The 21,195-nt window shown below is 41.6% G+C and overlaps 1 protein-coding gene across 6 annotated transcripts in view; it reads left to right on the top strand.

The window, feature by feature from the left end:
• RHBDL2 (rhomboid like 2) overlaps positions 1 to 21,195 on the top strand; it is a 50,308-nt gene that overhangs the window by 20,005 nt on the left and 9,108 nt on the right. For 3 of the 6 annotated variants that reach the window (XM_032877328.1, XM_032877325.1, XM_032877326.1), the window contains exons 2-4: positions 3,620 to 3,886; positions 6,610 to 6,758; positions 10,412 to 10,524. In XM_032877328.1, the coding sequence (XP_032733219.1) occupies positions 3,641 to 3,886; positions 6,610 to 6,758; positions 10,412 to 10,524 (508 nt within the window). In that variant the 5' untranslated portion in view covers positions 3,620 to 3,640. Of the gene's footprint in view, positions 1 to 1,683; positions 1,705 to 3,619; positions 3,887 to 6,609; positions 6,759 to 10,411; positions 10,525 to 21,195 lie in introns of those variants that run through there. The other 3 variants (XM_032877327.1, XM_032877324.1, XM_032877323.1) reach the window with 3 other exon arrangements.

Genomic DNA, 21,195 nt, shown 5'->3' with positions numbered 1-21,195 from the left:
ATGCTTTAATGAGTACAGGGTTTTTGCCTGGGGCAATGAAAAAGTTCCTGAACAAGGGACGCCTGGGTGGCTCAGTCAGTTAGGCATCTGCCTTCAGCTCAGGTTATGGTGCCAGGGGCGTGGGATTGAGCCCCACATTGGGCTCTTTGCTCAGGGGGAGCCTGCTATTCCCTCTACCTGCTTCTCCCTCTGCTTGTTTCTCCCTCTGCTTGTGCTCTCTTTCTCTCTCTGACAAATAAAATAAAGTGAAAAAGAGATCTTTTTAAAAAAATGTAATTTGAGGGCATCTGGGTGGCTAAGTGGGTTAAGCCTCTGCCTTCGGCTCAGGTCATGATCCCTCAGGATCCTGGGATCGAGTCCTGCATCGGGCTCTCTGCTTGGCAGGGAGCCTGCTTCCTCCTCTCTCTCTCTGCCTGCCTCTCTGCCTGCTTATGATTTCTCTCTGTCAAATAAATAAATAAAATCTTTAAAAAAATGTAATTTGAGGCTCAGAGCACTGAAGTGACTTACCTACATGTACAGTTGGTGTGGAGTAGAGCTGTGTTCTAATCCCAGCTATCTGGCGCCATCATGTTTTCAAAAAAATATATAATGAAAAACTTTATTTGGGGTCATTTAGGAAATTTAGATACATTAACCTAAAGTGAAAATATCAGTATTATATCATTGGTGAAGCCCATATTGGTGACATAAACACTAGATTTGATCTTCACAGTGACTTTGAAAGTTTTGCATTATTTAGTTTGTGTGTGTGTGTGTGTGTGTGTGTGTGTATGATGTACATAACTTAAAATTTACCATTTTAATCATTTTTAAGTGTACAGTTCAGTGGCATTAACTACATTACCTTGTTGTGAAACTCTCACTACCATCCATCTCCAGAACTTTTTTGTCTTCCTAAACTGAATCTTTGTAGTCATTAAACGCACAACTCCCCATTTCCCCCTTTCCCCACCCTTAGAAACCACTGTTCTACTGTTCATGGTACCAGTCCCAGGGCCATTGCCTAGGGTTGCAAAGAAAAACAAGACAAGGCCATTCCCCGGGGTCTGAGTAGTGCAAAACCTGTGTTCCTGTCGTCTAGTGACCTTGCCACTAGCTCACTCCTCTTCACCGAGTTAGAGAAATCCAGTTGCAAGAAAAGAGAGTTGGGGCACCTGGGTGGCTCAGTGGGTTAAAGCCTCTGCCTTCGGCTCAGGTCATGATCCCAGGGTCCTGGGATCGAGTCCCACATAGGGCTCTCTGCTCAGCAGGGAGCCTGCTTCCCTTCCTTTCTCTCTCTGCCCACCACTCTGCCTACTTTTGATCTCTGCCTGTCAAATAAATAAATAAAATCTTAAAAAAAAAAAAAAAGAAAAGAGTGTTGTTGAAGCATGCAGAGGGAATGCCTGTGTCTGGGGAGCAGGAGAACGAAGTCAGTGAATGAATTATGGTTGAGATGAAAGATGGAGGAAGAGATTTCAACAGGAAAGTCTGTTAGGGAGGTTGAAGATGAGAAGAATTGGGAACATAATCATTGCCTTCTTTTTACTTCAGGTAATTCTGAGGAATACATGAGATTTTGCAGTGGGGATATGTTTTGAAGTGCCAAGAGTACTCTGCATTCATGGTTGGGACTCACATTGCTCCGGAAGTGGATTTGTTTGAGGGGCGTAACTCAGGAGATCAGTTTCAATGGGGCATGCAGACGACCAGCTGGTTAGGGTATAGATTCCTTCCTTCTTCAAGACGTTGGGCCACAAAGGGGAGGGGAGAAACAGTACAGTAGTTGAGATGTTAGGATCAGGTAAAGGTGTAATAGATATGGCTTTATTAGTTTTTTTTTTAAATTAAAATAGTAATATATACTTTAAAAAATCAAATAGGAGTGCCTGGCTGTCTCAGTCAGTAGAATGTGTCACTCTTGATCTTGGGGTTGTAACTTCAAAATCCACATCAGATGTAGAGATCACTTAAAAATAAAATAAAAAAAAAAAGCAAATATAAACAGAGGTGGATTTTCTCTGAAGCTAATAAAGCTTAACCTTCAGATCTCTCACTTGGCTTGGGCTCCTTCAAAGGCCGTGTATCCACTTTTGTAATTTTTATATTTTGGAATTTTCATTTTATATTATTTTTCCAAAGAAAACCCCCCAAATTGTTTACACTTCAGGCCCCACAAAATCTGGATCCATTCCTCCATGGAGGGCAAAAATGTAGTGAAATCCCACCATGCAGATAAAATCATGGTTCATTCTCCGGATTTCTTCCTGTATGTGTATCAGTACACTACTTTTTACAAAAATTGGATTGTACTCTATGTACTATTTTGCAACATGATTTTTATTATTTTTTCCCTTCATTTATGAGCACCACCCCCTTGACCACAGAAACATTTGAGTGATTTAAGTAGTTTAACCAGGAGTAAAAAAATAACAGAACCAGACCAACAGGAAATGGATAGAACATGGTTGAGGGCCTGGCCCCGGGAAAGCACAGAGTATATGGATCTGTCCTCACTGTTACAGTGAGGTGTCCCTTGGTGTCTTACCCACCTGCTTGGTGTCCTCTATCATGGTGTAATGATACAGTTATCTGTATGATTTTTATTGACCTCCGTCTCCTCCATTACATTATAAACATTTTGGGGTAAATGGTGGCCTGATACATAGTAGGTATTTGTAGATATTTATTGAATAAATGCTTGAATAATTGAATGCTGAGGATTGAGTTCAAGGGGATACTAGATGTGGAGATTAGAGCTCCAGATGTCAGAGAGTTTTTGGGATGATATGTTTCAGCAAGGGTATTGACCTTGTGCCTGGAGAACCAGTAAGGTTCTCCAGTAAGAAAACCAGGCTTTTCTTCCTCAAGTGTGCTACAGAATGGGCAGTGCAGGTATTTTAGAAAGATTTAGGCTTGAATCTTTTTGGGGGTGCAGGTTGGGCTGCTCAGTTCTTTTTTTTTTTTTAATCTATAAATGGGACTGCAAAACCCTACCTTCTGGGGTTATTGTGGAAGTCCAATGAGTCAATAGATGGGAAAGCCCCAGCTTAGTTCCTGATACACAGTAGTTGCTCAGTAAATTGTTTTTGATTCTGAATCAGGAATCAGAGACCTATGTCTGGCCTTTGGGTAGAAGCAAGATGAAACTAAGAAGGGAAAGGAGACCTAAGAAGGGAAAGGAGACCATTTACTCCAGGGGGACAAGATTGGGTTCAGTTACGCAGTGTGTATGGTGTAAGCTCTGAGATGTATCACGTTATGACAAAGGCATCTCTTATGCTGATGGCTGACTTGACAGTCAGTGGCAGAGGGGAAGGAAAGGGTATACAAGGTAGAGTTTCTATTCCAAGGCTCTTGTCCATCCTTCAGGTGGTAGCAATAGATGAAATCAGAAGTGATCCCTGGGGGTCTTCTCCCTCATTTGGGGAGACCCTAGTACTTTGCCACAATTGAACCAGATGATGAGGGAATGGATATTATGAGTATTTGGGCTCCAGATCTTAAGTTGCTTTCTATTAGTATATAGGAAAGGCCTTGGAAACCAACAATGGTTATACCAGAGAACTCAGGAAAGAGCATGTCCCAAGGACTATCGGGTTATCTATTTTTCCTTGACTTTCATGGCCCTTTTCAGGTGGCGGGAGGACCCAGGACAATGGCTGCTGATCATGATTTGGAGATGGAGGATATGAATCTGAATGTGGATAGAGACATGAAAGGAGAGCTGGAAGAAGAGAAGGAAATGAGAGAGGACGGTGGACGTGAAGATCCCTTAAAGAGTAAAAAGGTCCATAGGGTTGTCTCGAAATGGATGCTTCCTGAAAAGGTCCGAAGAACATACTTGGAGAGAGCTAACTGCCTTCCACCCCCTGTGTTTATCATTTCCGTCAGCCTTGCCGAGGTATGTTGGGCGGTGGGCACTAGAGCAAGTACCACTGGGGAATTGCAAAAAGACTGGGGGAAAGGGGGGAGGGGCTTCAATCACATTTAGAGAAGAGACTGGAAGGAAGAGAGCTTAGTGGTGGCAAGTCCAGCACACACGGAACTCAACCTTACCCTCTCTGGAGCCCCCTTGGGTCTTTCCTATGATTGTAGTCACTTTCAGCCAAGAGTTGAGTTTTATTTTTCACTGCCCAGCAGTGACTATAGTTTTCAGTGGCTTCATTTCATTTTAGTTGCTGGGGCTTTAGACACCAAATAATCTTGGGGTCACAAATTGGTTTGATTTTATGAACCGACTCAGATTGATTGGTTAAGGTCTTTTTGTGGAGCCAACAGAGACACCTAACCAGAAGAGCTCTAGGGCTGCCTCCAGGTTTCAGTAGGGGAAAAAAATGGGATCCCTTACTGTGGGCAGCAAGTAGTGTGTTTTCAGACTCTGATCTCGTCAGCCCTTTTATTTTCCAGAAAAAGAGTACAAGACCCAGAGAGGTGGAATGACTTGCCCAAGGTCACATTTAGTGACTGGGCCGGGACTGGGCTTCTTCTGAGCCTCATGGCACCTACCATGATGTCTCATAAAAGAATGGGTGGGGGATGGATATGTGTGGGTGTGACTTCAGGGTCATTAGGAAGTCCGTAATATAATCCTCTTAATTCCCACCAATGTCTCAATTTCCTTATCAAGGACTGTATTAGGGTTCTATAGAAAAACATAACCAATAGGGTGTGTACATTCACAAATACACACATATTATCTACCTATCTATCATCTGTCTATCATCTATCTGTCATCTCTATCTCTCTCTCCATCCATCCATCCATCTACCTATCTACACATGTATGTTGAGAGGGAGATTGATTCATTTGAAGGAATTGGCTTGTGCCATTATGGAAGCTTGGCAAGTTCAAAATCTAGGGTAGGCCAGCAGACTGGAGACCTAGGAGTAAGAGTTGCCATTGGAATTCAGAGGCAGTCATACTGGCAGAATTCCCTTTCCCTCAGACGAGGTCAGTCTGATCTATTAAGGCTTTCAACTGATTGTTATGGGGGGCAATCTGATTTACTCAAAGGCTATTGATTTAAACGTTGATCTCATCTAAAAAATACCTTCACAGAAACATCCAGAATGGTGTTTGATCAAATCTCTCTGGGTGTCATGGTCTCGCCAAGTTGACACATAACATTAACCAGCATAGGGACCTAGCCTCTTATGGCTCAGATAAAGAAAAGCCCAATGTATCAACATTTCTGGCACACTCTGTCATGTTATCCTGCCAGCCTATGGGTTGGCAGGCCTACCCATGGTCTAGTCAGGTGTGGGAGTGCTTGGCGAGTGTGGGAATTGGGGAATAATAGGATAAGGTGATACCGAACATGATACCGAACATGACTGCCGTGGTCTGTGTTGTGGAGAGGGCAGTTCTCTATAGAAGGGTTGTGGGGCGGGTGCTGGGATGCCTGTTCTCTCACAGAAAGATCCGTTTTTCAAATAAAAGTTTTTGGGATAAACCTTTTATTTTGGATTAATTTTAGCTTTATAGAAAAGTTGCAAAGATAGTGCAGAGTTCCTGTGTAGGTCTCATTTCCTTTCTCCCGTTGTTAATACCTTACATTTCCATAGCCCGTTTGTCAAAATGAAGAGACTGACATGGGTATACTACTATTAACTAAACTGCAGGCTTCCTTTGGAGTTTTTAATATGCATTTTTACCAGCTTTTCCATTAATGTCCTCTTTCTGTCCCTTCTGTACCCTCCAACCCAGAGTATCACCTTGCAGTATGTTCCTGTGGCTCCCCAGTACCCTCTCATCTGTGACAGTTGTCTCAGTCTGTCTTTGTTTTTCATGACTTTGATAGTCTTGAGGAGTATGGGCCAGATTTCTGTAGACTAATTACTCAATCTGGGTTTGTCTGAGGATTTCCTTATGATTAGATTGGAGTTAACAGGTTTTGGGGAGGATCATACAGAGGCGAAGCGCCTTTGTCCTCACGTCACATTGGGGAGTACGGGACATCCCCATGACATCCCTGGCAACCTGAGCCTCCCTCTCCATTAAGGTCGTGTTTGCTGGGCTTCTGTGCTGTAGAGTCATTATCGTTCCCTTTCCCTATTCTGTTCCTTGGAGGCCAGCAGTGACTTAATTTCATAGTAACTTGGAAGTGAAAGACAAAATGGTGGGTGTGGGAAGGTAAGGGTGGAGGATACATAAGGGGGTAGAGGGGCTTGGAAAGAGCCTTTATATTTGCCCTAGGGCTGCTTCTCATCACTGGAGAAGTGGGATATCACCAGTTGCATGGTCAGATATACGGCGAGGACATTTAATTCCTGTCGTCCTTTTTTTTTTTTTTTAAGATTTTATTTATTTATTTGACAGAGAGAGATCACAAGTAGGTAGAGAGGGAGGCAGAGAGAGAGAGGGGGAAGCAGGCTCCCCGCTGAGCAGAGAGCCCGATGCGGGGCTCATTCCCAGGACCCTGGGATCATGACCTGAGCTGAAGGCAGCGGCTTTAACCCACTGAGCCACCCAGGTGCCCCAATTCCTGTCATCTCCTGAGCACATGCAACAGAGGGGCCCACTTGAAAGCTGAGTGTTTGAGAGCAAAGTAGTAGTGCCCGAGGGCTCTTCCGGGGTCACTCTCTGCTGAAGGTGTTAACACTCGTGTCTGCCCCTCCCCGGCAGCTGGCGGTGTTTATTTACTATGCCGTGTGGAAGCCTCAGAAACAGTGGATCACCCTGGACACAGGCATCCTGGAGAGTCCCTTTACCTACAATCCTGAGAAGCGGGAGCAAGCCTGGAGGTTTGTCTCCTATATGCTGGTCCACGCTGGGTAAGACACCACCGTAAGTCACTGATGTCGGAGGTGACTGCGAGTCCTCGTAGCTCCCAGCATCGGGTCAGTGCTTCATTACTGATAAGGCACTTATACGTCCATAATCTTGTTTGATCCTCAGCAGCCCCGGGAGGCAGGGATTACTCCTGCCGCTTTGTGTCTGAGGCTTCGGGCATGTGGTTACTTGCTCTGTATCACGTGGCTAAGTTGCAGAGCTAGAACCTCAACCTATCCGTGCTAACTCCAAGTCCAGTGGACTTTGTATTGCATTGTAACTGCCTGATCCTGGCATTTATATGGGGAGATTAGTGAGAAGAGACCCCATCGTTACTAAAGCACACGTATGTTCCCCTAGTTGTTTGATGTTGTGAAAATGTTCCCTTTAGGGTATGGATCATCAGTCCCTCCGTCCCTGCCCTGCCACACACTTAAGGAGAATTAATTTGCGAGTGCTTTGTGGAGTGTATAATACTGTGGTCCATCTGGACTGATAAGAGCAATGGCAATGCAGTGCTTTTTAGTTACTGCTTCCTCTTTTTTTTTTAAAGATTTTATTTATTTATCAGAAAGAGAGAGAGAGAGGAAGAGAACACCAGCAGGGGGAGTGGCAGGCAGAGGGAGAAGGGAGAAGTAGGCTCCCAGAGGAGGAAGAATCCGATGCAGGACTCAATTCCAGGATCCTGACATCATGACCTGAGCCAACCACCCCAACTGACTGAGCCACCCAGGAGTACCTAGTTATAATATCTTATATGCTAATAGTCTTTTGTGACCTTGCTTGGAACCCAAGATTCACTATGCCACTGCAGACCATGAGCGGCTTGCTGTGGCCACCTCTCTCCAGTAGACGCTTTGCCTGGGGGTTCAGATGAGGCCAGCTTCATCTGTGTGACCTACCCAGCCTTGGACCTTGAAGGATGACTCTGGCCAGTGTCCAAATAGGCATCCATGGCAGGACAGAGGGCTCAGAGACTTGAAATATAAAAACAAAATTGCTCACTGCCCAGTTTCTATGGATACTTTGTTTGCCTTTTCATTTAACATGTTCTGAGCAAATGTGGTTCCTGCACTCAAGGACTTTAAAATTATAAGAGCAAACGGTCAGGTCAGTTAAATAGTAATGGGAGGCCATATAGTATTATAGTATACAGTAGTTATTTAACTTCTTTGTGCCTCAGTTTTCACATCTGTAAAATGGGGTAAGAGCACCTATTTTATAAGGTTGCTGTGATTGAGGCTGTGATTATAATGTAATTTTTGCAATGCCTGACACATAGTAATGCCCTCAAAAAGGATTCTCAAGGCTGTGTAGGACAGGTCACATAGTGGGGTATAGGAGTTCAGAATGCTTCTGGCTATAGGTAACCAAAAAATCTAATGGGGGCCTAAACAAATGGAGGTTAATTCTTTGTCATATAAGAAGCCCCGAGGTATGTGCTTAGTTCCTCAGTTTAATGAGGCCAAGACTCTTGGTTCCGTGCTGGATTATCTGCTTCCCCTTGACCTTTCTCTCGTGGTTTCAAGTTGGCAGCATAGCTGGGCATTAAAAGCAGGAAGGGGAAGGGTAGACCAGGTGTGGGGACATTCATCCCTTTTGTCAAGAAAGCAGCTCTCTTCCTGGTCTCCCACCAGTGCTGCTCTGTCCTGCATTTCAATGGCCAGACCCATGGACACAGCTGCCCCTCACTATGAGAGGCTGGCAAAGTCAACATGAACTCTTCCAGCCTCACTAAAGGAGGCAGACAGGTGGTAAGGAGATGGATGTGGGATTAGTCACTGTAACAGAAACAGAAAGACAGAAAGATCCGAATGGGGATGGTTTCCCAGATGACATGGATTCAAGCTAGACCTGGAAGTGTAGATAAAATTCGATGAAAAAAGTTAGCATTTCTATTCCGGGTCTATGATGGGGGATCTCATCCTTATGCCTTTCCTCCTCTCGCTATATAGTCTTCTTATTTTCTTTTAAAGATTTTATTTATTTATTCAACAGAGAGAGAAAGATCACAGGCAGGCAGAAAGGCAGGCAGAGAGAGAGGGGGAAGCAGGCTCCCTGCTGAGCAGGGCGTCTGATGCGGGGCTCGATCCCAGGACCCTGAGATTATGACCCGAGCCAAAGGCAGAGGCTCAACCCACTGAGCCACCAAGGTGCCCCTAAGCAGAAATCTCTTAAAAACAAACAAACAAACAAAAAAGTCTTGTGTAACTAAACTAAGGATGACTAGAATGTGGGAATGTACCAAAGTACATTCAGAGATTCTCCAGAGATGCCTGTGGGGTTTGACAAGCAAAATAATATGAATTTTATTTAAAAATATTTTTACCTCTTTCAGAACTGGAATAAAAACCACCTGCACTCAAATATGTTATATGCCAAACTGTAGTACACGGGAGATACTAACTTCAGCTAGTGTAAACTTTCGTCTTCATTCTGGGGAACTGTTTTTTCAACTTTATTATTTTTATTTTTATTTTTATTTATTTTTTTTAAGATTTTATTTATTTATTTGACAGACAGAGATCACAAGTAGGCTGAGAGGCAGGCAGAGAGAGAGAGAGAGAGAGAGGAAGAAGCAGGCTTCCTTCTGAGCAGAGAGCCCGATGTGGGGCTTGATCCCAGGACCCTGGGATCATGACCTGAGCCAAAGGCAGAGGCCTTAACCTACTGAGCCACCCAGGCGCCCCTCAACTTTATTATTTTTTAAGATTTTAATTATTTATTTGGCAGAATGAGAGAGCGAGCGAGAGTGCACAACAGGGGGAGCAGCAGGCAGGAGAGGGAGAAGCAGGCTCCTTGCTCAGCAGCTTACCCCTCAACTTTTTAAAATATAACTGGGGATGGGGTTTCCCTTGCCATCTCTGTTTTATTAAAAAATATCCTGGGGTGCCTGGGTGGCTCAGTCAATTACGCATCTGCCTTTGGCTCAGGTCATGATTCCAGGGTCCAGGGATTGAGCCCCACATTGGACTCCCTACTCAGCTGGGAGCCTGCTTCTCTCTCTCCCTCTGGCTCCTCCTCCCTGCTCATGCACAGTCCCTGTCTCTCACTCTTTCTGTAAGATAAATCAATAAAATCTTAAAAAAAAAAAAAAGAATATCCTAAGATTGCAAGACCAGTTGTTTAAAAACCTATTGAAATTTGGGGTGCCCAGCTGGCTCAGTCAGCACATGCAACTCTTGATCTCAGGGTCGAGAGTTCCAGCCCCATGTTGGGTATGGAGCCTCCTTTAAAGAAAACAACAACAACAAAACTATTGAAACTTAAAACTTGATACGTGTGAATTAGGATTTTCTCATTACCATGCTACCGAAACAAGATCAGATGCAGGGGGCTGACATAACGTGGCAATTGTCATCTGAGCCTAACTTCAAGCTTATGTTCCTTAAGCCATCCTCATCGCTGATCGTTTGATGTTGTCAGTCACTGTTTCAAGACAGAACTTACAAAAAAAATACTTCCAAAATGTCCTTTTATCGGTTTTACATATTGAGGCACCGTGTTGAGATTTTTATTAAAGAAAAAAAGGTCACCCAAAAAAATTAGAAAATGGAATTTGAACTAGAAACAGTACACCAATGCCTGTTCGTGTCCCAAAGAAACAACAGTGTGGGTTAGTCGTAATATGGGACTACTGTGTTTGTCTCTGCAGAGTTCAGCACATCGTGGGGAATCTCATTATGCAGCTCGCTTTGGGTATTCCCTTGGAAATGGTCCACAAAGGCCTCCGAGTAGGGCTGGTGTACCTGGCAGGAGTGATTGCAGGTTAGTATCCTGAGGGTAACACAGAATCAATGCCTCTGCACTCTTAGGGGACAATGCACAAAGCAAAGGTAATCATTTAAGTCAAGATTTCCTGCATTCCTAATACATGCTGGGGAACCTGATAAGCACTGGAAATCAGTTAATCAGCGGCAGCTGGCCGGCTCTGTCAGAAAAGCATGGGACTCTTGATCTTGGGGTCATGAGTTCAAGCCCCACGTTGGGTGCAGAGATTACTTAAATAAATAAAGCTAAAAAAAAAAAAAAAACAGAAAGAGAGAGAGAAAGGAAAGAAAGGAAGGAAGGAAAAGAAAGAAAGAAAAAAGGAAAGAGAAAGGAAAAAAGAAAGGAAGAAAAGTTAGAGGGGTGCCTGGCTGGCTCAGTCAGAAGACCATGCTACTTTTGATGTTAGGATGGTGAGTTTGAGCCTGACATTGGGTGTAGAGATTACTTAAGTAAATAAATAAATAAGTAACTGAAAAACAAAACAAAACAAAACAAAAACCACAAAAAAAAAAAAAACAAAAAAAAAAACCCAGCAGTTAAAATATTTGAGAGAAGCACACAGACATAGGTCATTGTGCCTGTCCTTGGGTATCTCAGAATCAGACTGGGTTTTGCACACTTGGAAGTTGTGTGTACGTTGGTACCCAGGAGCATATATATTGGGTAGAGATTTAACAGCCAGATCATGAAGGCCCAGCATGTCAGACTAGCGATCTTGGGAAGTCACATGAGCCAATGTGCATTTAAGAAAGACGGCTTGAAGGGAACGTAGAGAAGAGCTACAGAGGCCCAGGGCTCAGTAGAGACTGGCAAAATATGCAGAGATCTCTGAAAGGGGGTGTGTCTTAAGAGGATCCACTTTGGTCGGAGGAGAAAGTATGAGAATTCCCATCTATCCATTTATTTATTGGAAACATTTTTTTAAATTAAACTTTTTTTACATTGCAGTTGTACAAAATCAGTGCCTAGGGGTCCCATGTATTCTTTCACCAGTTACCCCCAATGGTAACAGCTTGCAAAATTCTAGTACAGTCTCCAAACCAGGACATCCACCTTGATACTGTCAAGGTGCAAAACAGATTCCTCACGTTGTATTTTCACAGCCATTGCCTCTTCTTCCCCACCCCCCACTCCCTCCTTCGCCCCTGACAACCACTAATCTGTTCTCTATTTCTGTAATTTTCTCAATTCAAGCATGTTCTGTAAATGGAATGGTACAGTATCAGCCTTTGGGGTTGGCTGTCTTCATACAGCATCATTCTCTGGGAGACCTATGTAGGCTGCTGTATGTATCAATACTTCATTCATTTTTATCTCTGAGTAGTATTCCATGGTGCGGATGGACCACCATTTTTTTAACCCTTCACTCCCTGGAGCCTATCTGTTTTTTTTCCAGTTTGGGGCTATTACAAAAAAAGCTGTTAATAAAAAAATAAAAAAAGCTGTTTGTGTACAGGTTTTTGTGAACAGAAGTACCAAGTTTTGTGAACAGAAGTTTTCGTTTCTCTGGGATAAATGCCCAAGCGCTCAGTTCTGAGGTTGTATGGTAGCGCCTGTTAAGTTGTTTTAAGAACCAGCCAAAATGTTTTCTGGAATGGCTGCTCCATTTTACATTCCCCCCGATAGTGTAGAGGTGATTCTCTTGTCCACATCCTCACCAGCGTTTGTGTTGTTGCCATTTCTTACTTCAGCTGTGCTCAGAAGCATGTGATACTAAGGTCATATCTCATCATGGCCTTAGTACCTTAATTTGCCATCAGATGGCTAATGATGCTGAACACCTGTTGATGTGCCTAACCTCTTTAGTGATATGCCTACTCATGTCTTTTGCCCATTTCCTAATTGGATTCCTTTCCTTTTTTTTTTTTTTTAATCTAATTAGGTTTTTCTAGACCATTGAGTTCTGAGAGTTCTTGATGTATTCTAGATCCTAGTCCTTTATTGAATAAGTAGTTGACTGGTATATTTTTCTCAATGTGTAGTTGCCTTTGCACTGTTTTAATAGAGTCATTGAGCAAAAGTTTTTAATTTTGATGAAGTCTGATTTACCATTTTTTTCCTTTATGAATCCTCCTCATGGTGATGTCTAAGAACTCTTCACTAAGCTCTAGATCCTGAAAATTCTCTCTTACACTACCCTTTATAGTCACAGTTTTATGCTTTGCATTGGAATAGGACATCTGTTTTGAGTAGGCTCATTTCTGTGGAAGCTGTGAGGTTTAGGTTGAGGTTCTTCTGGGGATTTTTGGAAATGACTTCATATCTTCGCAACAATCTATTAAAAATTCTATTTCCTTCATTGAATTCTTTTTGCACCTTTGTCAAAAATCAGTTGGCTGTATTTGTAGGGCATTGTTTCTGGGTTCTCCTGTTTGTTCCATTGACCTATGTGGTACCCTCCACCGATACCATGTCGTCCATACTACTGTACGCACACTGTAACTCTTGAAATCAGTGAGAGTCCTCTCCTCTTTTGCTCATTTTAAAGACTATGCATTTTTCTTGTACAAAAAGATGAGTGTCTAATTTGCTGACTTTTTTGGCCCTGTGTTAACAAAAGGTTTTCAGTAGGATGCTACTGAACAGATGTTGTTGAAAAAACAAATGCAAAATATGGTCCATTGATGACATAATAGCATTTTTCATACAAGGAGAAAGAACATAATTGCTTTTCCAAAAATACTTATGCTCTGAAAGGGCATTTTAAAAACTAATAATTGGAAATCGTTCTCTCATTGGGTGACTTTGCTGCTGGGAATGATGCAACAAGTCGTAGAAATTCACACTTAAAACACAGGAAACAATTTCCTCATCAGTTTCAAGAGTTCTCAGTTAAGAGTTTTAGTGGGTTTTAAACCTATTTTATAACACCTTCTGATTAGTTTGCATGAACACAGGACTGATGCTGGGAAAGGTGGCGATTAACAGGTAAATTACAATACATTTTTTTTTCATAATTGGAGTAAGCAAAGTCAATGATGTAATTCTCCCATTTGAAACTACATGTCATTTTTAAATTTTATATTTTCGCTATGACAGTGAGTAAGAGGAAATTTCTATAGAAAATAACTGAATCTAGGAGTATATATTGTACTTCAGGGTTATATTTAATGAGGATTTTCAAACAAATAATGAAGCTTATTTTTTATAAATCTGCTCATTGAAAGGTTTTTTAAAAATTAAACACTTTGTTTTTTTAGAGCAGTTTTAGGTTCACAGAGAAATGGAGAGGAAGGCACAGAGATTCCCCATAACCCCTGCCCCCACACATGCATAGTCCCCTCACCCCACCCCTTTATTGACATCCCCCTACAGATGGGTATTTGTTACAACTGATGAATCCTCCACTGGCACATCATAATGACCCAAAGCCCATAAAGAAGTTCATCCTTGGCATTGTACATTCTGTGGTTTGGGACAAATGTGTAATGACCTGTATCCATCATTAGAGTAACATATGGAGTATTTTCACTGTCCCCCAAATTCTCTGTGGTCTGCCTATTCATCCCTACCCCCATTCTGACCCCAACCCCCCGCAACCACTGATCCTTTTGCTGCCTCCACAGTTTTAGCTTTTCCAGAATGTCTATAGTTGGGATCACATAGCACGTAGCCTTTTCATATTGGCTTCTTTCACTTAGAAACATGCATTTAAATTTCTCTTTTGTCTTTTCACGGTTTGGTAAACACTTTTTGTACCAGGGGTGCCTGAGTGGCTCAGTTAAGCCGCTGTCTCTTGATTTCGGCTCAGGTCATGATACCAGGGTTGTGAGATCAAGCCCTGTGTTAGGCTCAGCGGGGACTCTGCTTGAGGATTCTCCCTCTCCCTCTGCCCTTCTCCCTGCTTGTGCTCTCTCTCTAAAATAAATCTTTTAAAAAAAAAACATGTTTTTGTACCAATAATAAAGTAAAAATGATTTAAAAATATTGTGTAATCAATGTTTCATCCTTTAAAAATTCTATTTCTAGGGGCACCCGGGTGGCTTAGTAGCTTAAGCTAATCTGCCTTTGGCTCAGGTCTTGATCTCAGGGTCCTAGAATCGAGCCTTGCCTCCGGCAACCTGCTCAGCAGAGCTTCTCCCTCTCCCTGCTTCTCCCTCTCCCTCTGCTGCTCTCCCTGCTTGTTCCGCCTCTTTTTCTGACAAATAAATAAATAAAATCTTTTTAAAAATCTATTTTATATTAAAAATACATATTAGTATATGAAAGAAAACCAGTACAATGTGCCTGCCATCAAAACACTCACATTAGTAGTACTTTTATATGCAACCTACAGATAAGTTAATATACTTATATTGAAGTGGCTGGTTGTATCAGTTTCCTAGGGCTCCTCTAACAAAGATCCACAGACTGGGTGGTTTGAACAACAGAACTGTACTATCTCACAGTTAGGCTGGAAGTCTGAAATCAAGGTGTCAATAGGACCATGCTCTGTCCTCTAATCCTGTGTGAAAGAATCCTTCCTTCCTCCCTTCTCCCTAGCTTCTGGCGGTGACCATCAGTCCTTGGCATTCCTTGACTTGCAGCTGTAGCCCTTTGTGCTCTGCCTCCATTGTCACGTGGAGTTCACCATTCACATGTGCCTGTCTCCTCTAATAAGGACACAGTCATATCACTCTATCCAACATGACCTCATCTTAATTAATCATATCTGCAACAATCCTATTCCCACACAATAGCACATTGTGAGGTGCTGGGCGTTAGAATGTCAACACATCTTTTTGGGGGGATATAGGCCTACCTTTTGCAGGGCTTGAAATTTTTTCACTGATGAAAATGTTACTAGCCTCCTAGAGCAGTGGGGCCAGAGCAGGAAACCTTCATGAGACAGACTTGGCAATGCTCAGTGACATAGTTTCCCAGGGGCTTCCCTCCTGCTTTTGTGGAATCTGTTTTCCCACCTTCTACTTCCGGTCCTGCTCACGCCTGTTTTTCCTGCCCCTGAAAGCCTTTGCGCTGGTGAGGCCCTCAGGGCTCTAGCATCTGCACGGGTTTCCCCCGCAGTTTGATTTCGACCTGTGGAATCAGCCCTGCCCCAGTTTCAGGGGAGAGGGAGGAGAGAACGTGATTAACCTGTTCACATCGTCTGGCCTTACTGATAGTTTCTTGGCAGGTGTGTGTCTTTTTGCTATTCTGGTCTTCACACTGCTGCCTGGGTCACCTTCCTCAAGCACAGATTAGATCATATTATATCCTTCCTAAAACACTGACAACGCCCAGAAGAAAGTCAAAACATCCAAGATTGCTCATTACCTCCACTACGTGGCCCCATTGCCTTTCTTTTCTTTCCTTGGAACCATAATCTTTACTAATGTTCAAAAAAGAAATTATATATACATAAAGAGTTTAAAGGGAACTTGATGTAAAATTTTTTTTTTTTAAATAACTTGAGATATGATGGGCATACCAAAATCTGTATATATCTAATGTATGTGACTTGATGAGTTTGGAGATAAGTATACATCTGTGAAATCTTCACTACAATCTATGTCATAAACATGTCCATCACTTCTAAGTTTCCTCTTGTCCACTGTCTTTCTTGCTTTTTTTTCTAGATTCCTTAATATGTCAAATAACTTTAGTTTCCCCATCTTTGCTCCTAGTAAAGTGCGATCCATAGATTAGGTTTATGTGTATCACTTGGGGGCTCATTAAAAATGCAGAATATTGGGCCCCAACCAGACCCACTAATCAGAATCTGCATTTGAACAAATCCAAAAGTGATTTGTATGCACGTTAAAGATCGAAGTGCTGGTGTGCAGTCCCACCCAGTGTCCCCAGTGGGACTGATCATCACAATCACCTGGAGAGTTTGTCATAGCTAAAACCATCTAGATCCCACCCAGATCTACTGACTCAGAATCTCAGAGGATATGGCCCTGGCATTTGTTTTTGTTTAGCTTTCTGTTTGGTGAGGTATAACTGACACATAATAAGCTGCACATATTTAAAGTGTATAATATGACAATTTTGATACATGTATACAATCATGAAACAAACTATCATCACAATCAAAATAATAAATGTATCCATCACTCCCCAGAAAGTTTCTCTGTGACCCTTGAGAATTGCTCTCTACTGCCCCTCCCTGTCTGTTCCCTGGCAACTACTGATCATTATAGATTAATTTGTATTTCTGGAATTTTATATAAGTGGGATCGTAGAGTCTGTACTCTTATTTTTGTCTGGCTTCTGCCAGTCAGCATAATTATTTTGAGATTTATCCATGTTACTGTGTGTGTCAATAGTTGACTCCTTTTTATTGCCAAGTTGTATTTCATTGTGGGAATAGACAAATTGTCCATTCTCCTTGTTGATGGACATTAGGGGTTGTTTCCAGTTTGGGGCTATTGCAAATGAAGCATCTATCAACATTTGTGTGTAAGTATTTGTGTAATCAGATGTTTTCAGCTTTCTTGGGTAAATACCTAGGAATAGAATGACCGGATCCTTTCAGAGGGTATGTTTAACTTTTAAGAAACTGCCAACATTTTAAAGTAAGTTTACTGAGAGCTAAGTCATATATCATACAATTCACTTATTTAATTCAGTTTTTAAAAAAGATTTTTATTTTATTTATTTGACAGAGAGAGACATCACAAGTAGGCAGAGAGGCAGGCAGAGAGGGGGGCGGGCGGGGGGAAGCAGGCTCTCTGCTGAGCAGAGAGCCCAATATGGGGCTTTATCCCAGGACCCTGAGATCTTGAATTGGGCCAAAGGCAGGGCTTAACCCACTGAGCCACTCAGGCGCTCCTAATTCAGTGTTTTTTTTTTTGTTTGTTTTTTGTTTTTAACTTAAGTCACAGGATTATATACCCATCATCACAATTGAATTTGACATTTTTGTCTCCCGAAGAAACTCTGTATCCCTCCCCACTCCTCACCCCATTCTCCCTTCCCCAGACTTAGCAACCACTAATCTACTTTCTGTCTCTTTAGATTTGCCCATTCTGGACATTTTATACAAATGGAATCCTACAATATACGGTCTTTCGTGATTGGCATTGTTCACTTAAATGTAATGTTTTCATTGCTCATCGATGTTGTTATGTCAGTGCATCATTCCTTTTTATAGTTAGACAATATTCCATTATGTGGCTATACACGTTTCCTCTACATATTCATCAACTGATGCACGTTTAGGTTGCTTTCACTTTTTGGCTATTATGAATAATGTTGCTATGAATATTTGTGTATAAGTTTTTGTGTTCATCTCTTGGATATATATCTGTAAGTGGGATTGTTAGGTTATATGGTACAAAATACACTTCACCCTTGAACAATGTGGGGATTAGGGGCACTGATATCCTTCACACAGTTGAAAATCCACATATAATGTGTGATTCTCCCAAAACTTAACTATTAATAGCCTACAGTTGACCCAAAGCCTTACTGATAACACAGTGGATGAACACATATTTTGTATACATTATTGTGTACTGTGTTCTTACAGTAAAGTAAGCTAGAGCAAAAAATTATTAAGAAAACCAAAGGGGGCATCTGGCTGGCTCAGTCAGAAGAGCATGTGATTCTTGATCTCAGGGTCATGAGTTTGAGCCCCCTGTTGGGTATGGAGATTACTAAAAAAATAAATAAAACTTTAAAGAAAATCACAGGGAAGATAAAATACATTTACAGTATTGCACTGTATTCAGTGGGAAAAAATCTGCATAAGGGTGGCCCTGAGCAATTCAAACCCATTTGTTCAAGGGTCAACTGTAGTACCATTTTACACCTTCACCAGGAGTTCCAGCTCCTCCACATTCTCAACAACACTTGCTATCATCAGTCTTTAATTTTAGCCAGTCTGTTGGGTGTATGATGGTATCTCACTGGGTTTGTTTGTTTATTTATATTTAAAAATTTTTATTTTGGGGGCACCTTGGTGCCTCAGTTGGTTAAACAGCTGACTCTTGATCTCAGCTCAGGTCTTGATCTCAGGATTGTGAGTTCAAGTCCCATGTTGGGACCCATGCTGGGTGTGGAGCCTACTTAAAAAATTAAAAAAATTAAAAATAAGTATTTTAGGGGCACCTGGGTGGCTCAGTCATTAAGCATCTGCCTTTGGCTTGGGTCACAATCAATCCCAAGGTCCTGAGATGGAGCCCGGCAATGGGATCCCTGCTCGGCGGGAAGCCCGCTTTCCCCCTCCCACTCCCCCTGCTTATGTTCCCTCTCTCGCGGTCTCTCTATCAAATAAATAAATAAAATCTTTAAAAAAAAGTATTTTATTTTTGAGTAATTTCTACATTCAACACAGGGCTTGAAGTCACAACCCAGAGATTAAAGTTTTGATGAAGTATAATTTATCACTTTGTAAATTTTAGGAATTGTGCTTTCAGTGTCAGCTCTTGCATATTTGTGTGTGGGGGTCAGATTTATCTCCATATTTCATATTTTTGATATTCTGTAAATGGTACTATTTAAACATTTTCTATTTCTGATTCTTCACTGCTATGACATGGACATCAAGTTGATTTTTTTCTACATTGATCTTCTATCCTCCAACATAATTTACTTATTATTTCAAGTAGTTAAATGTTTATCTTCTATAGGAATTTAAGTAATAAGCAAAATCTTGTGGGTTTGCCCATGTTCTCACCACTTCCAGTGCCCTCCACTCCTTTGTGTAATTCCATATTCTCATCTGATATTTTTTCCTTCTCCCTGAGAATTTTCTTTAGCATTTTTTAAATTAAAGAGTTATTTATTTATTTTAGAGAGAGAGTATAAGCAAGCAAGGGGAGGGGGCAGAAGGAGAGAGAGAATCTTGAAGCAGCCTCCCCGCTAAGCATGGAGCCTGATGTGGGGCTCAATACCAGGACATGGGATCATGACTGAGCTGAAGACAGATGCTTAACTGACTGAGGCACACAGGTGCCCTGCTGTCTTTATTTTTAAAAATTTGTCAGAGAAAGAGAAAGAGAAAGAGCACAAGCAGGGGGAGCAGCTGAGGGAGAGGGAGAAGCAGGCTCTCCACTAAGCAAGCAGCCCAATGCAGGACTTGATTCTAGGACCCTGGGATCATGACCCGAGCCAAAGGCAGAGGCTTAACTGACTGAGGCACCCAGGTGTCCCCAAGGTATTTATTTTTAAAAATATTCTTCTCTATGTGTTTCATTATGTGTGGATACTTTTACTGCCATGTCTTCCTGATCACTAATCTATTTTTCTGCACTAATGTGCCATTAAGCTCAACCAGTGTATTTTTTTCATCTTAGACATTGTAGTTTTCATCTAGAAATTTGAGTGTTTTATATCTTGTGTGTCTCTACTTAATTTTTGAACAGATAGCATATAGTTGTAATAATTATTTATTGCTATTATCTGCTAAAACTTACAGTTGTGTCAGTTCAGGGTTTTAATTGATTTTTAAATTTTTATTTATTTTTATTATCGGTCCTATTTTCCTGTTTCTTTGCATGTCTGACCATTTTTGTTTGGATGCTAGACATTTAAACTTTGGATGGTGGATATTACTGTATTCCTATAAAAATTCCTTAAATTTGTTCTGAAACACAGTTACTTGGAAGTAGTTTGAAACTTTCTGGTAAGATTTGCTAGGTGAAACTGTGTTTTTGAGTCATGTTTAGTGCTAATTAATACCCACTGCTTGGGTAGGACCCTTCTGTGTACTTCATGCAATGCCCCATGAATTATGAAGTTTTCTGGTTTGGAAAGTTACTTGGCCTCTCTGGTGCTGGGTGAGCAAAGCTACTTGCTCTCCCCTCTACTCATTCCTGGTGGTTTTTTCTTTAGCTTAGGTAATTTCCTCACGTGCTCCTCTCTGGAGTTCTGTCTGTTGCTCCTTTCTCTCTGGTGCACTGTCTTGCAACCTCCAGCTTCCTAGGACTATCTGGATTTGAAACTCTATCTCATCAACTTAAAGTTAACTGAGAGCTACCTGGGTTCCCCTTCATGCATTGTAACCTGTAATTTCTTTCAAGGCAGTAAGCTGAGCAATCAGATAGCTGACTTCATTTCTTTCTTGTCCATCAGGTTTCACTGTCCTTTGTTATCTTATGTCCAGTATCTTGGAATCACTGTTTCATATATTTTGTCCAGTGGTTTTAGCTGTTTCAAGCAGGAGAGAAAATCTTATCCTTGTTACTCCATCGTGGCCAGAAGTGGACATGTATATCTGTGTTTTAAAAATAAATTACTCATATGATTAAGATGCAGCCACTTGAGCCCTAGTCAGAAGGTTGACATTTGAGGACCATCCCCTCAATCTGTTGGACTACTCACTGATTTTTAGTCACCCATATACCTTTATGGGAAAAGTCTTTACTTTTCCAGTTACCTAAGTCCTGAATACTTTCTCCTCCTTTGTTTCCCTTCCAAATCTTAAAGATATTTTAGAGTTTAATCAAAATGCTGTATCCTCCTTCTCAGTGGAGCAAGGCCTCCTCCTCTGCTGGGGGAAAAAAAATCATTCCTTCCTAAGTGCTTCCATAGCAAATTCATTACATTTAAGAAATCATAGTAGTTGTTTTATTCTGCTTCTTATACTTGTTTACTCATTTGTTTATAAAATTCCTAAGACCACTTTGTCTTTCTGGCACAAAGCAGATATTACATTGTATCCTAAGGAATGAAGGAGAGCCTTAAAAGCAAAAAACTAAGTATTAGAACAAAGCAGTACAGAGAGACCATCTTTGAGTTTGC

The sequence above is a fragment of the Lontra canadensis genome, unplaced genomic scaffold (genome assembly GCF_010015895.1).
Source record: "Lontra canadensis isolate GAN:19392208 unplaced genomic scaffold, GSC_riverotter_1.0 scaffold60, whole genome shotgun sequence".
NCBI lineage: Eukaryota > Metazoa > Chordata > Mammalia > Carnivora > Mustelidae > Lontra > Lontra canadensis.
This window is presented reverse-complemented; position numbering and strand designations above follow the sequence as displayed.